Raw genomic sequence first — 16,102 nt, forward strand, 5'->3', positions numbered from 1 at the left:
TTTTTTTTTTTTAATTAAGCCAGATTACATTAAGGAATACCTCTTAATGACTTCTTAAGAATGTATTATTAACAATTATTGTAAGTATTACTTTATGGTATAACATTATGTTTAGGCAAAGTAACTATTTTCTCTATGTCACAAGTATTCCAAAAAATAACATTATTGATTTGAACTGATTATAGTCCTGTAGAAAAACAGGCCTGAGATAATAGACTACTCATGAAATAATGCTTTTTGAATAGTGAATTAGTTCTTAAATAAGCTACCTATGTCATTGTTTTGGGCAACTCTTGGTCTTTTTAAAAAAAAAAAGCGAAAAGCATAGAATAATGCTGTTTCTCCCTCCACTTCTTTATTTTTCTTCTGATTTTTATACCTGGATATCTAGTGTCAGTTCTTTGGAAAGGCCTCCTAACTACTCTAATTTTACCTCTGAGAAATCTTGTGATTTGAGTGTGTGTGTGTGTGTGTGTGTGTGTGTGTGTGTGTGTGTGTGTGTGTTATTCTGTTTTTTAGGAATTGTAAGGAAATTGGTTTGCCTCTTGAACTTAACAATATCGATGTATCTTTTGACAGGAATTAATATTTTCAATGGAGGGTTTTAAGTCCTATGGCTGGTTCCTTACTTTAATACAGTTTGCATTTTACTCCATATTTGGCCTAATAGAACTTCAACTTATTCAGGACAAAAGGAGAAGGTATGTGGTTTGTTTGTATTTTTTGACAGTTAAGTTCACTAGCAGTAGTTAAATTTTTTGTTTTGCTCTTTGGGCATACAGAGTATATTATCCATGAACTATACATTTCCCATTAATAAAATTTATCTAACACTAAGAATTTTTATCGATATAATCAGTTTATTAAAATATTAAATATGATATTTCAATATACACTGAAAAAATCTCTTAAGTGTCATGTTATCAAATAAAAATGTAGTTTAGGTGCAACTTGTAGTGATTGTCTTCTTGAAACAGGAGAAAGTGTTCAGATGTACCAAGGTGTTTCTATATTTTACTGAAATAGGTATGATTACTGAAAGATTATTGGAAGATTTACAGTGCTACTATATCAAAGTGGTGATATGAAATATCAGTGCTTGTTTTTATAGTGGTGTAAAAATGTATAGTTATTTCTTGTGGGATATATCCCACTTAACATCGCCATATTTGTAATGTCCAGTAGCTGAGATTGTATTCTGTTATATCAGAGAAATTCCATAACATTCCTTTTCATCAAAACCAAAGGAATTTGTATGAGTTTATTTTAAATCAGCCATCTAGGTTTGAAAAATACCTTGAAATATTTTAATGGCATATAGAACAATATGCAGTAAAAACTTTGTCTCTGATTATAAACAGAAAGTGGTTAGGAAATTGAATATAACTTTTTGGGAAATATAAATATAGTTATCCTATATCCTAAAATGTGAATATTTCATGTATATATTGGACAGTTTAAATATAATAAATATCTCTAATACTGTACTGACATTGTCTTCATTGATATAAATATTTAATCTTTCAATGAAAATAAAATTTTCCCAGCTTTTTTTCTTACATAAATGCTTTTGATGTCGTATAAAGATAACTATTAAACTTTAAATATTTAAATCTGTATCACCAGCATTTCTTCGTGGGTCTAATTTTTTACCTTTCAATCTCTCTGTATTGCCATAAATTATTAAGCAGTGATATTAAAAAATATTTGAATCTGAGAATATCTTTTTTATTATTTTCATGCTCTGAAATCTAAATCATTTAGCCATAGGTAATAGAATAAAAATTAATGAGATTATATTTGTCAAGACTAATATGTAAGGAAGCCTGATGACTCATTACCTATTGCAAACTGCTGGACTTCTGATTACTTCTAAAGTAAAAGAATCTAATGCCGTCTCTATTAAAAGTCACACAAAGAAATTGCATCTCCTCAGTGTTAAATTTTAAAAAGATAGACCTCCCTCTCAGCTACCCAAATGAGATGAGAGTGGCCTCAAGCCATGTTTATCCCAACCTTTAAACCACATGACCATACATATTTAAAGATAATATCATTTGTGTTTGATTTAAACATAAGTGAAGGAATCTGGTAGAAGAATTTATAGATGTATAACAAATAAAATTATGAATTGAAACCTTTTTATTCTAAAGCATCTGAAAAGCTATTTTTAAAAAAGTCTTTAAAGTTATGTTACAATGAAAATAAGCCTAATCACATATTTCTAAAATTATTTCTGAGTATTTACCCATCTCTGATTTTATTTGTGGCACTGCTCTTTAGACTTTTGCTTAGTTTTTTTCTTTCTTCCTCTGTTTGTATGAATACCAGTGTACTTGAAAGAGTACAAAATTTGGAGTCAGAAAACATCACTTTGAGTCTTGTTCTGCCTCTTAATAGCTCTGAAAAGACCTCAGGGAAGTTTCTTAAATTCGCTCAGTTTTATTTTGAGGATCAAATGCGGTAATGTGTGGGAAAGCACATTATAAATTATAATTTCCTAAATATACTACTTGTTATTTTTCAACTAAGATTACCTATAACTTTATTATTAATTACTTTATTTGAGTTTTTAGTAAAGGCGATCTATGAAATTGGTTTTGAAGGGGCTTTTTAAAGTTACGATTTTCCCTCTATATCTAAGGAAATAAGCAGTTGGGGTGTTAAATAGGAATCCTGTAGGCAAGATGATGAAATCTAACTTCCTTATTTACCGATGAGAAAACAGACCTAGGGAAGTGCTGGGATTTTCATGAGATCATATAGCAAATTGCTGTCACAATTTGAGCCATTTGAATTTAGGTTTCCTGAGTTTCAGGCTGGGTTTTGTTTTTTTGTTGTTTTTTGTTTTTGTTTTTGTTTTTCCTACTTGTACTATACTGCTTTTCCTTGTGATTTTTCTGGCTTGAATTTTTTTTTTTTTTACTTTTTGGCTACTGTTTGACTTCTGTGATTTTAGTCATTACCTAGAAAAGCAATGCTGTCCTTCCATGATGATATCCCACTGAGGGTTAAACCCCATGAACAGCATAAAAATCAGTGTTTGTGTACACTGATGCATACAGGCATGCCAGAATGTTTCTGTGTGCATTTTAAATGTTGGCCACTGTTAGGGATTAAGTAGGAAAGACCTCAAAATTGAAATGTAAGTGGCAATGATGCATTTTAATTGAATTTTTCCAGTAAATTATTTTGCCTTGCATGTAGCCATATAAAATATATGAAAGAATGTTGTTGGCCTTGATTTACACATGAACACAAATTCCAAATGAAACTAGATCTAAGTACACAACATAATCTAATTATGTGAATAGTGCTTCCTATGTTAGTTACACCAATGTACAATATTATTCTTTTTAGAGCATTAATTATCTAATCAAAGTGAGCATATGCTCACAGTGATAGCTCAAAATTCTGAAGATGTCAAATTAAGAATCCCCTTTAGGAAATCCAGATAGCACCCAAAATAGATTTGGGGTCATAAGGAGAGAGTCAGATTCCTCACCTGAAAGCTGATTATTTTAACATTTTATGGAATACAGAGTTAGAGATGAAGCAAAAGATAGCGTAGTAATGTAAATTATGTCTATAGTTTTAAACCACCATGTACTTTTACTAGAGAAATTCTGCTCAGGTTACTCTAGCAGAATAGATGGATGTCTTTTTCCTAAAGCTAGGTGGAAAATTAGAAAACAGAACCAAAATTTAGAAGTTAAAATTATTTAAAGTGCCTTTTACTATTATAGAGGCCAATATTTTAAAAATCACTTTTTCCCCCTAAATTTAATCAAGATCATTTTTATGTGTAGCTAGAACTGCTATTAAAAAACTTTTTTTTATATACTTTATACCTTCAGTTAGAATCCAGGTAACTTTCTCATACTAGTTTTTTATATAGTTGAGAGTTCTCACTGATGATTGATTAAATAAGGATGAATTGTCATTTTTACCACCATCTTTTATACAAGCAGTGTTAGAACTTTAAAAATAGTGATATCTTACCAATATTTCTAGAAATACTAAACAAATTAGAAGAGTAATTAGACATTTACACATTGTAAACACATTAACAATAGTATGAATTGGGTCAGAAAATGAAGATTTTAAAAAATTGTCTTTTACAGAATACCAGGAAAAACCTACATGATAATAGCTTTTCTAACTGTGGGTACTATGGGGTTATCAAACACTTCCTTGGGCTACCTGAATTATCCTACCCAAGTCATCTTCAAGTGCTGCAAATTGATTCCTGTTATGCTAGGAGGAGTTTTTATTCAAGGTACAGTAATGATATGTTTTCATACTGTTTGTAACTAGTAGGATATATTATGACATCTAGCACAGGAAAAACATTAAACTTTGGTTAGTATTTTTAATGAACAATCTAGCTATTGTAACAATTCCGAGTGATATTTTTATAATACCTTATAAAAATAAGGTATTATAAAAACCAATACTTCTGTGATATATACCTTAGTATTTGAAATCAATAATTTGAACTTGGGTAGACTAAAAGTAGTATTTTGTTTTATTCTTTTAATCTGGGATCAACTACATTTCCAGAAATACTATATTCACATATTGAAGGCCTAGCTCAGAAGTACCTGGAAAGCTCTTTTTTTCAAATTTTCATTCTTCTGTTCTTCGGAGCTCCGCCCTCTATGTCCATTATACAAATAAATGGATATTTCTCATGTTGAGCAGAACTGCTTTTTTACAAATTCTGCTGGCTTATTGATTTCCTAGAGCCCCAACCAAGTTACAAGTTATGTAGAAATAGCAGTAAAAGAAGAGATAATGATAGCAACAAGCAGCCAAACAAATCGTTATTCATATGACTCTCATGAAGAATATTCATGTTTCGATAATCAAGTGTTTCTATTATCACTAACATTGTTATACAGCCTGACCTCATTTTATGCCTTAGATGCCTTCCCCAAAAAACCTTTTAAAATGAAAGTACGTATGTCAACACTTCACATATAATTTCAGGACAACTGTTCACACAGGAAAAAATAATAATCTCAATTACATTTACCATCACAACTGACTGGGCATGTATAATATTTCCTTACAATACTTCCAGAATGTTACAATACATGGTTATTTAAATGTGAATATACTAAAGGAAATTAATCTTCACCATCCTAGAAGTTATTTATTTGATTAAGGTATTTGCAAACAGAACAGTTATATAGCTTGAATAATTACTCTGGTTACTTTGTAAACTTATAAACTATAAGAAAATGAATAGCCTTACATTATACATAAAGAAAAAGAGGCTCTAATTTCCACAAACTTTAAATATTCATATTTACTCACTACTACAACAAATAAAATAGAATCTCATTATCTATATTATAAGATGCTCACTGGTAATTTAATTTTCAAACAGTCTTCTGTGACTATATCATGCCTTGACCTAAGTGTCCTTCATATATTTTTGATGTTGGGTATAAGCAGATTCCTGCTCTACTTGGTTAAATACATACATCAAAAACTATGCTGAGTGGGTATTTGCATAATGAGGTTGACTTATATTTGTATTTTGCACAGGAAAACGTTATAATGTTGCAGATGTGTCTGCTGCAGTATGTATGAGCCTTGGTCTGATATGGTTTACCCTAGCTGATAGCACAGTTGCACCAAATTTCAACCTGACAGGTAAGGAGTTTTATTGTCTACTTAGATTTTGTAGGCAGTTTGGTTTAGAGTAAGAATTTTTAGTTTCATAAGGATTTTAAATGATGGTCTGACATCTGTAATTCTCATATCTAACATAGCTTTCGAGCTTTCCAAAAGATATAGTAAAAATATTACAACTCTGGAAATATACAATTGTTTTTAGTACTCATATATTTTTGATTTGACAAGAAGCTGTTTGCCCAGTCAAAATATGTTGTCAGGTACATGATAGGTCAGTTTATTTGGGCTGAACTGGAAATATATGCATGAATTATAGGAGAACCACAGTAATTATTTTATTCTCATGTATTTAAAAAGATTGAAACTTGCACATTTACTTGTCATTGTTTTAGCTAAGGACGGAAAGTTATGCTGTGCTTTAATGTTAAACTGGGTGATATAAATATGGTCATAACCTTAACATACTTAAAGTTTCCACCATAAATAGTTTCCTCCTAGTGTGCCATGTGGAATTTTGTAAATTTTGGATTTTTCAAAAGCAGAATAGGTATTATAGTATGTTTAGAAATAAATAAGAATTAAAAAAAATGTGTGTTGGAATTTTTTTTCATTCTAAAGACCTTATGGAGAAATCGTATATATACATAATGTCATTCTTAACTATTGAGTTTTACTCATAGTTATTTTAGTATCACATTTCCTAGCCTGACAAAATGGTATTTAAAATATCTAGGTCTTAAAAGGAATTCTGAGAGAACAGGAAAAAAAAATATGCATATATCAACAAGTACAAAGTATAGTGAGTATAATTACTTATGGAAAAAGAAGTATTACGTAATGAAGAAAATCATTTTACATCAGCTTCGCTGTTCTTACCTTCCTTAGGAACCTGGTTAACCAGGCTAAGTTAATAGATTTAAATGTAACTAGTTCAGCCTCTTAGAGCAAGTCTTTACCAACTAGAAGCTCCAGTAGAACCTCTTACATTTGTTCTTTCACCTTGGATCATTTGGAGTGCCAGGGATCATTATTTCAATGAGTTTTACTCTGAGAAAGCTTATAGTTGCACATGTTTCTAACATGGTTTAGATTTTTCAGACACACTTTGTTTTCATGTCAGCAAATCTAAAAGGAAGATTATATTTGAAAACTGAGCAACTTAACTTATGACAAAGCAGTTTAAGAGAACACACAAAACTTACAGTCAGAGACATGGCATCAAATTCTGTTTGAATCACTTAAAAATATAACCATGACTAAATTACCAGATGCCTTGGTGCTTCACTTAAAAACAGAGGTAATGTTGATAATTTGCCTCACACAATAGTAGCTATATAAGGTAGAATGAGATGATGGAATAATGGATGTGAAAGCATGTATACCTGGTGGGGTGAAGATGATGGAAAGAGGTGGTTCTGTAACTTCTCACTGTAGCATAAGTGCTAACTCTTCTGAGTTCTGTGGAAATAGTTTTGTAGAGAATTAGAACCTAAATATACTTAATTATTAAGAATAGTTATGGGCACTTATCATAATCCTTGATCTATAAGAATATATTATCTAAAGGAGATTAGATTAACCTAAAATGGCCAAAATAGACATAAATAAATTTTGATTGTATAAAGGGAATATATCAGATTTGCTTATTCAAATAAATGTCTACCTTTAAAATATTCCCCTTAGGATACACTTTAGTTATTTTCATAAAAGTATTTCATGTTGCTGTTGTTCAGAACATTTTTGAAATGTCTTCGAATAGCCTTTTAGGATTTAGGCCGTTATTTTCAGGAGCTTCAGTAATACCATGTGTTTTTCTTTTGAGGACAGATTTGATATTTGAAACAAGTAAAAGAGCATTGAGAATCAAGTTTGTAAATAAAAATGCATGATTAGGTAGTAAATACCTAAGTTAGATCATAAAAAGTCAAATTGTAGATTAAGTATGAAAACCTGAACATTTTCAAGTGTATAATATGTATATATATTTTTCTGCTACCTTTGATTACTTATGCATTTAAAGAAAATAAAAAGAGAAAACTCCCTTAAATTCCATCGGACTCACAGATGTAACCAAGACTGCTCTTTATTCTTTCTGTAAAGCACCATGACTGGTGACCAGTGTCCTAAACATTCGGAGTTAAGACCCTGCTTCTTAGGTAGACGTGCACATCTGTATGAATGTGTTGATTTCTGGTTTCATTTAGGCCAGTTTTATCTCTTACTATAATTACACAGTAATTAAATATATACTTGAATTGTTCAAAAATGAGTTTGAAGAATTGTTTCTGTAGGTATGAATGAGACAACTGCAAAAATTGAGAATATTATGAAAATATGAAAGGATTCTGCACTCTGTTTCAGAAGTTCCTAATTTTTTGGTGTACTTTTTAACAAAAAACAAATTTCATAAAGAATGTGTTACGAGTAGTTTAAACAAAAGAGAAAGTGCAGCATTTTAGTTAGGACCGCTACTCAAAGAAAAGACCTTGGCAACTTCATGCATGTTTATGTGTTTTAAATTAAACATTTTAATAATTTTTTTTATGATTTTCCCTCTGCACCTGATTTCTGTAATTGACTAACCACCAATCCTAATAAATCTTCTAAGAATTTCTTCTATATTTGTTTAATACAATATTTCTTTCAGACATATAATCTAGTTTAAAAGCAGAACTATTATTTGACATGATAGTGAAACACAATAATCGTGACGGCATTAATGCAGTTTATTAGTGCTATTGTTTTTTTTTAATAACATCACCTATGTGCCTGTTACAACTGGTTATGGATAAAAATACTCCTTTTTACTGAACAAACATAATTTAAGACCTGCTTTTGATTTTTAGCTCAATTAAATCTGCTAAATCTTGATTATCATTTGTATGTTTAAATAAGGAGGTTGTTTTCTTATGCCTTCTTGAAGGTGTGATCCTTATTTCCCTGGCACTATGTGCAGATGCTGTCATTGGAAATGTTCAAGAGAAAGCTATGAAACTGCATAATGCTTCTAATTCGGAAATGGTAAATACTCTAGCAGTTTTTTCTTCATTCAGACAGACTTAAAAATGGAGATATACTTAATTTTTTGAAGTAGTTACAGTATTACAGACTGGCATTGCATTTTTAAACTAGTTTATCATATATTCTTTAAAGTATAGTACATTCGAACATAGGAAGAAAAAAAGTAAAAATGCTACTGCTAATAGCTTATTATAGAGTATTTGATAAATTTTTCTTAAGCAATTAATAGTTTTTTACATATTTTTAAAAATTCTCTGTTACATAATTTTTCTCCTCTCTTTGTATTTGGTATTGCTTTCCATTTAGAAATTTGTAATTTCTATGTGGTCCAGTTTATCTTTTCCTTTATGGCTTCTGGCTATGTATTATGATTGCAAAGGGCTTTCCTGACTCAAGATTTAAGAATTTTATCCATGTTGCCTACTAGTTTTATGATTTCCTCTTTTATTAAGTCTTTGATCCACTCAAAACTTTAAAAGTTTTTCTCCATATAGCTATCCATCCATTTCAATATCATTTATAGAATAATCCACCTTTTCAGCTTATTTTAAGTGCCTTCTTATTTCATATTCTAAGAGTTCAAAATTGTATCCTTTTGAATTTATTTCTGCACCAGAACCATATGATGACAGCAGCTTAATCATACATTTACCATATGTTAGGACTAGCCACCATTGTTCCTTTTGTTTTTCAGAATATTACTACCAGTAGTTATTCTTGGGTGTTCATATTCCCAAATAAAGTAGAACTCCCATTGATATTATGATTGGTATGGCATTGAATTATAAATTAAATTAGGGAGAATGGCATCTATACCCTTGATTCTTTCAGTCCAAGAATAAGGTATGACTTTCCTTTTATTCAAGCATTCTTTTAAAAATGTCCCTTAGATTTTAAAGTTTTCTTCATATATACTAAGCATATTTCTTTTGAAGTTATTGTTAGGGGTTTCATCTTTCTGCCATTGTTACTGAAATAATGCCTTTTCTTGCAATATATCTTCTAACTGGTTGGTATTTGTATATAGGAAAGCTATTGTGTGTGTGTGTGCGTTTACATTAATTTTATAGCCAGTCACTTTGCTAGACAGACAGAACTTACTGCATTAAGGATCTATAGGACTGGCCTTTCCCGTTACTTTGTCAGCAGAGTAGTGATACTCTTAAGAAGTCCCTAAGAACAAAGGAACTTTAATCTTGGTCAGTTTTCTTGATCATCATTACCATTCTTCCTAGATAAGGTAAAGATAAGAGAATTAAGGAAGTGTAGGTACTTAGAAAGTTTATGTAATACAGTGGTTAAGACCATAAGTCCTGGTCTCAGATAGCTTCAGTTCACATCCTAGTTTTACTGACTCTCTTATTTGGGGAAAATGACCTAATATCTCTACGTTTTAGTTTCTTCATCTGCAAATTGGGAAATAATGATTAAAAGTACCTCTCTCATAGGTTAGTTGTGAGAAATAAGTGGAATAATCCACATAGTGCATACAGAACATTATTAGCACAGTACCTGACACATAGCAGGTACTTAAGTTTGATTCTGATGTAGACTGTGTTGATAAGGAGTATAATAAACTGGAATGGAAAAAGTAGTAGGAAAATTGGGAAATTAAACAATAAATATGCCATATACTGCTTATTTTCATTATATTTTAATGTCTGCAAACTTAATGTTCGGGTTTTTCATGTTTAATAAGTTGCTTTAATTTTGTTTTGTTTTGTTGATGTATGTTTTTAGAATCCCAACATTAAAATCTGGTTCGAATTCATTATTAAGCCAGGCAAAAAATGAATAATTATGTAACTATATTTAAAAAGATCTGCACTGATGTGCTTTACATAAAATAAGGCATAGACTTATAAACAGGATCAACTATTATTTCCACATATTGAAAATTCTTCATTTTCCACCTCTGGTTTGATAGCACTTTTTTCCACTTTATTTTTATCTACTCTAGGTTTTGTATTCATATTCAATCGGTTTTGTGTACATTTTATTGGGATTGACATGCACTAATGGATTAGGCCCTGCAGTAACATTTTGTTCAAAGGTAAACATTAATTACATTTTAAAAAATAAACATCTTCCATTAAATAGTTTCCTCTATATTTCTAATTCCCCTTGTTCAAAAAGACTTTTTTATGTAATTTGATAACTTCTTTATATGCAGATCAGAAATTATTTCAGAAATGAAATGATTTATATTTAAATTTATTTTATCCTTGCTCTACCCTTTAATTTTTAAGATATTCATGATGTAGAAGTTGTAAATTTTAAAGTTCATCATTATTTTTCCATTAAATCAGAACTAAATAAGAATCTTTGCTTGACTGCATTGTTGAATGGCTTATTATTGCTCAAAAAGTTGATTAAAATCTGTAGTTTTATTTCATTTGTAATACCTCAGGGTTTGTTTTGCATTTTTCTAACAGGCTTTTTTATATGTTGCAGAATCTAATTCGGACCTATGGTTATGCTTTCCTTTTTTCCCTCACTGGGTATTTTGGAATCTCCTTTGTTCTGGCTTTGATTAAAATTTTTGGTGCACTTCTTGCTGTAACAGGTAGGAATGACATACTTGCTTAGGTTATGAAATAGGATTTAAATTTTCTCTGATACTCTTTTCCAAAAGATAAGGGCAGCATCTACTCTTCATTAACAAGAAAATTACCATATTTCGCCAATTTATTTCTCGGCTTATGGTATTTCTTTAAAATTCTAAACAAAATGATGTTTTATCTTAATTTTGTATTAAAGGTTTAATTTTAAAATTAAATATATACTTTTATATACATAATAACTTAAATACATTAAAAGAACTTTTTTATTAAAAAGTATGATAGGATGAATACCTTCAGAGAAAAATACTGCCTTTATACACTTTAATTTATACCTGAAAATTCTCATTTTGTTGCACTTAAAGTATGACAGGTTGATTTTAAACAAAGCTTTTGGACCTTTCTCTTTTATACTTTCTAGTACATCAACCAGATAAGATTCTCTTTTTACTAATAATTATTATGCATCTGCTCTGTGGGTATTTTCCTCTCCCTTTAGAGGGATGGAGGTTGTATTTTTCTGCTTTATAGGAGTGAGGGCAACAGGTGAGGGACTACAGGTAAGGCTTAATGAGGACAACAGATGACTCCCTGTGCTACCTTGTATCGTTTACCAAGTGAATGGTATAGATGACAAGTGCTCTTGGCATCTCTCATAAGGAGAGAGCCCTGAAGCCAGGATTGGAAGCAGTGCGGCATGTTATAAAGAGCGCTGGCTTGCAGTATCATAGAAGGTGGAGCCCAGTCTCAGCTCTGACATTTAATGATGTGTGACCTGGAGAGTAGTCTCTTATAGTCTCTCTTCTTCTTTGGGCTTCATTTTTCTCTTTTGTGTAATGATTAGTTGGACTTGATCATCTCTAGCACAGATTTGTAGAATTTGCATTTAAAATGCATGTATATGTTAGTCATTTACCTGATTTTAAATTTCCATTGTTTTAGAGGACTACTTATTTTAATGCTCCAGAGTAAATTAAGCAAATGAACAAATATCTCTCTCTTTGTAAAAGTATATTTGCTTCCTAACTTTTCTCTTTACTTACCCATGTATGACTCTCATTTTTAAAGTTTACATCCTGATAGCAAATAGAGAAAATTTAATTGTAGATCAGGCCATATCACTAATCTTTCAAGTCATCTCATGTTATCAAAAAAGACTGCAAATTCATATACTTTAGCTTAGGTTCCAGTTTTGCTTGTAAGATAATAACTGTTTTAAAAGGGTCTGATATCAATTGATATGTATTGATTGAGCCCTGTGGTTAGTATAAAGAAATGTGAGATGCAGTTCTTGTCTTGAAGATATGGGCCAGTTTATTTCTCTCGTAAAAGAAATCCAGAGGTGATAATGATAATTACAACTAATACATATGAAGCCCTTATTATGTCCCAGGTGCCATTTTAAGTATTTTACATATATTATTTACCTTAATCTTCAAATAACCCTAAAAAGTAGGCACTGTTATTATTCCATTTTACAAACAGATAAACTAAAGCACAGAGAGGTTAAGTGACTTGCCCACTTGTCAACCAGCTCGTAAGTTACAGAGTCATAATTACAACTGAGCTAGTCTGGCTCCAGACCTGGCTCTTAACCCACGTACGGTACTACCTCCTGAGCTGGTGTCTCCACACTCACTAGGAATCCAGGCTCCTTCTGTCTACTCTGACATCTTCATCCTCATTCCAGGCAGTGGTATGGAGCGAAGATGAAAGACACACCTTTCTCTTTATGGAAACTTCCTAGAAATCACACTCTCAGAAATAGCACTTCGGCTCACATTTTTGTTTTCCAGAACCTAATCACCTGACCACACCTAGTTGCAGGAGAGGATGAAAGGTATGCCCAACTAAAAACAGGGGTCCTTTTACTAAAGTAAAAAGAAAGACAGGTTTTGGGAATCGGGCTTCAATACGTTCCCAAAACACTTCATTTGGTGTTTGTTCATTCATGCATTAAACACCAAGAGACAGGAATTTTAGAGTCTGGGGAGATAAGGATGAATAAGACAAGGAACTAAGTAAAGCACACAGTCCAGTGGGAAGATAGCAACTGATCATGTAAAGTGGGGGAGAGGTTATAATGGGAAATGTGCAACATGCCTCTCTCTACCTGATGGGACAAGGAAGGAAGATTTCAGGCCTTAGAGCAAGACTTTGAGATAATAACTTGAAGGACAAGTAAAAATTAATACATACATGTGAAGAGGATTGATTGTAAGTGTTACTCAAAGTCTTATCTAAAGATAACCACTATTAAGATACTAGTATGCTTTTAGATTGCTACTTTTAAAAAATAACCCTGCTCTACCTAATCATACCTTCTTTGGGACAGCCTTTACTGCTAAAGTAAGTCTCTCGAAGGGATGACCTTCCTCCATCATGTCATGGCCTCCATCAAGTGCTTATTACAGTTGTCTGTATTATTTTATATCTATACTCCTATTAGATTGTAAACTCCATAGTAGCAACAACAGTGATTTTTTTCTATGTTTTTTGCTTTTCATTGTTTCCTTTCACCTCGCATAGATCCTGGCACTGAGTAGGCTCTGTGAATATTTGTTGAATGAATGATACCGAAAATATTGCCAGGATAGTAGGTACCTTCTAAACCAATCATTTTTTTTCCCTACAGTGACAACAGGAAGAAAAGCAATGACTATTGTACTTTCATTTATATTCTTTGCTAAACCATTCACATTTCAGTAAGTACTTTTTAATTCAACAAGTTTCTCCACTTTGGGATACTTTGTTTTACATGCCTTTTAAACAGCCTTAATTCTTTATAAAGTATATTTTTTTATCCTGACCCCTAATTTATTGATATCTTCTGCTGTTTCAGAAATGTATGTAATTATTTTAAAGAAATCTTTTTGTACACTTACCTAACCAGTTTCAGTGCAAATGTGACCTGTTTGCAATATAAATAAATGAATGTGAGTGATGTGTTGAGGTTAAGGGATACATTCCCCCTTGCCCTAGTGCGAGTATATAAATTATATAAATTTACATATTTATATATTTTTTAAATTGTTGATTTATTCACTGCCTTTTTCTACAAAGGAGTTCAGGTAGAGTAGTATTGTGTAAATTGTGCTCTAATTATTTTATTTGTAGCTTTTAATGAAAGCCTTTGTTTTCTTTACTATCTGGGATGTGTTTGAAATTAGCATCATTTAAACTTAAGTTGGTTAGGAATTGAGAAGATTCAAACCTAGAAATTATCAATGTGTAAACTTAAAGGTAACAAAATAAATTCCCATCCATGTATTATTTGTCTTCTATAAATTAGTTTCTCTTTCTACATGTGGTAGCTATACATTATAATAATGTTTGCCAATTCCCCTTTCTCAGGATGTTCCCCTTTTTCTCTCTCTATATTCTACCTAACTAGGATAACTAGTTGGGCTGCTGTATTGTGTTCCCAAGATGGCCATTGGCAGATTTATGTATCTAGTGCTTTTAGTATACTCTTAAGACTTTTAGTAGGAATTGGACTTCAAATTTATTATTATCCTTAAAATTCAAGTGAACTTACATTTAGTATTTTGTAAAATACCTTATTTCTGTATATACTTAATATAAAAGATGTGAAATTCTATCTAATCTGATCAAACACTACAATTTTTATTTTAATGCTATTATTGTAGGCTTCCAATAGTAAAATTTTATTACATAATTTCTGTGAACTCATCACCAAATTCTGTGGTTAATCTTAAATTGTTATCTTAATATTAATTTTTCCCCTATTTTTTTCTCTTAGGTACATATGGTCTGGTTTGTTAGTTGTCCTTGGTATATTTCTCAATGTTTACAGCAAAAATATGGATAAAATAAGACTACCATCACTATATGATCTGATAAACAAAACAGCAGAAGCAAGAAAATCAAGGACGTTGGCACAAACTGTATAGGTAGTTATTTGGGCTGTTTAACATAGAATTCTAAGGGAACAATCATCAATTAATTAACTTCCCAAAGGGATTATAAAAACCAAAGGATCTGAAGGCACACTCTCCATTTGTGACTGGATTGCATATGAAGTCAGCACTTATCTTCAGAGCACTTGTTCGTTTGACTTCTGAAGCAATCAAGAGAGCCGCATCTGTCACACCTTAGAATAAAATGTCAATATGAAGGATTGTAATTCTTAGCAGTTTATTGAGAATTTCACTGGAAATGGACCATGTTTCAAGACTAATTAGATATCATGAATCAAAGAAATGATATGTAATAGAAGGTTGTTTATTCATTCCATTTTGGTGGTATTATTTAAATTCATTCTCTGTTATAAGAGTGAACTGATGATTTAAAGTCTAAAGAAAATAACTTCATTATAAATAAAAATTATTCTGTGATTTCTTTTTAAGAATGTGTTGATAGAATTTACTAAGGGAGAGGCGAAGGGTGGAGTAAGGCTTTACATCAACTTTAAAACTTAGGCTTTTCTCTGATATTTTAAAAGTGTTCTTTAATAGAAAACATGCTTTAAATTTTCTGTAAAATATAGACAGTATATGAAAAGGAGTCATACCATATCCTGTAAGTATCTATCACAAGAAAAATTTACTACTATTCATCAAAGAAGTGCTAAAAGATTTAATCATTTGGATTTTTTAATTGAAGAGAAAAGAATTTGTCTTAAATTATTATAAAATAATAAAATTATTGTTTTTCTCACAAAAGCGGAATCCCTGGCAAGTTAAAAATGAAATTGGATAAAGTTAAGAAATACAAATAGATTTAGCAAATGTGTATAGTATGTTGCTTGCACAGTTTTGAATCTGAACTCATAGAACTCAAAAGATTTTGGCCCTCGATTTTTAGCAGGGAGTTTTGGGATTTTTTTCAACTATTAAAAAAATTCTACTAAT

At 31.0% G+C, this 16,102-nt stretch overlaps 1 protein-coding gene across 1 annotated transcript in view; it reads left to right on the forward strand.

Moving 5' to 3' along the window:
* Positions 1–15,597, forward strand: part of SLC35B3 (solute carrier family 35 member B3) — a 21,868-nt gene extending 6,271 nt beyond the window's left edge. Inside the window, 8 exon segments of the mRNA XM_011367021.2 lie at positions 580–701; positions 4,125–4,279; positions 5,557–5,664; positions 8,570–8,667; positions 10,628–10,720; positions 11,122–11,233; positions 13,864–13,933; positions 14,992–15,597. Coding sequence (XP_011365323.2) covers positions 580–701; positions 4,125–4,279; positions 5,557–5,664; positions 8,570–8,667; positions 10,628–10,720; positions 11,122–11,233; positions 13,864–13,933; positions 14,992–15,142 — 909 coding nt within the window. The 3' untranslated portion in view covers positions 15,143–15,597.
* Positions 15,598–16,102: the final 505 nt, after the last annotated feature.

This window comes from Pteropus vampyrus, unplaced genomic scaffold, assembly GCF_000151845.1.
Source record: "Pteropus vampyrus isolate Shadow unplaced genomic scaffold, Pvam_2.0 Scaffold129, whole genome shotgun sequence".
NCBI classification, from domain to species: domain Eukaryota; kingdom Metazoa; phylum Chordata; class Mammalia; order Chiroptera; family Pteropodidae; genus Pteropus; species Pteropus vampyrus.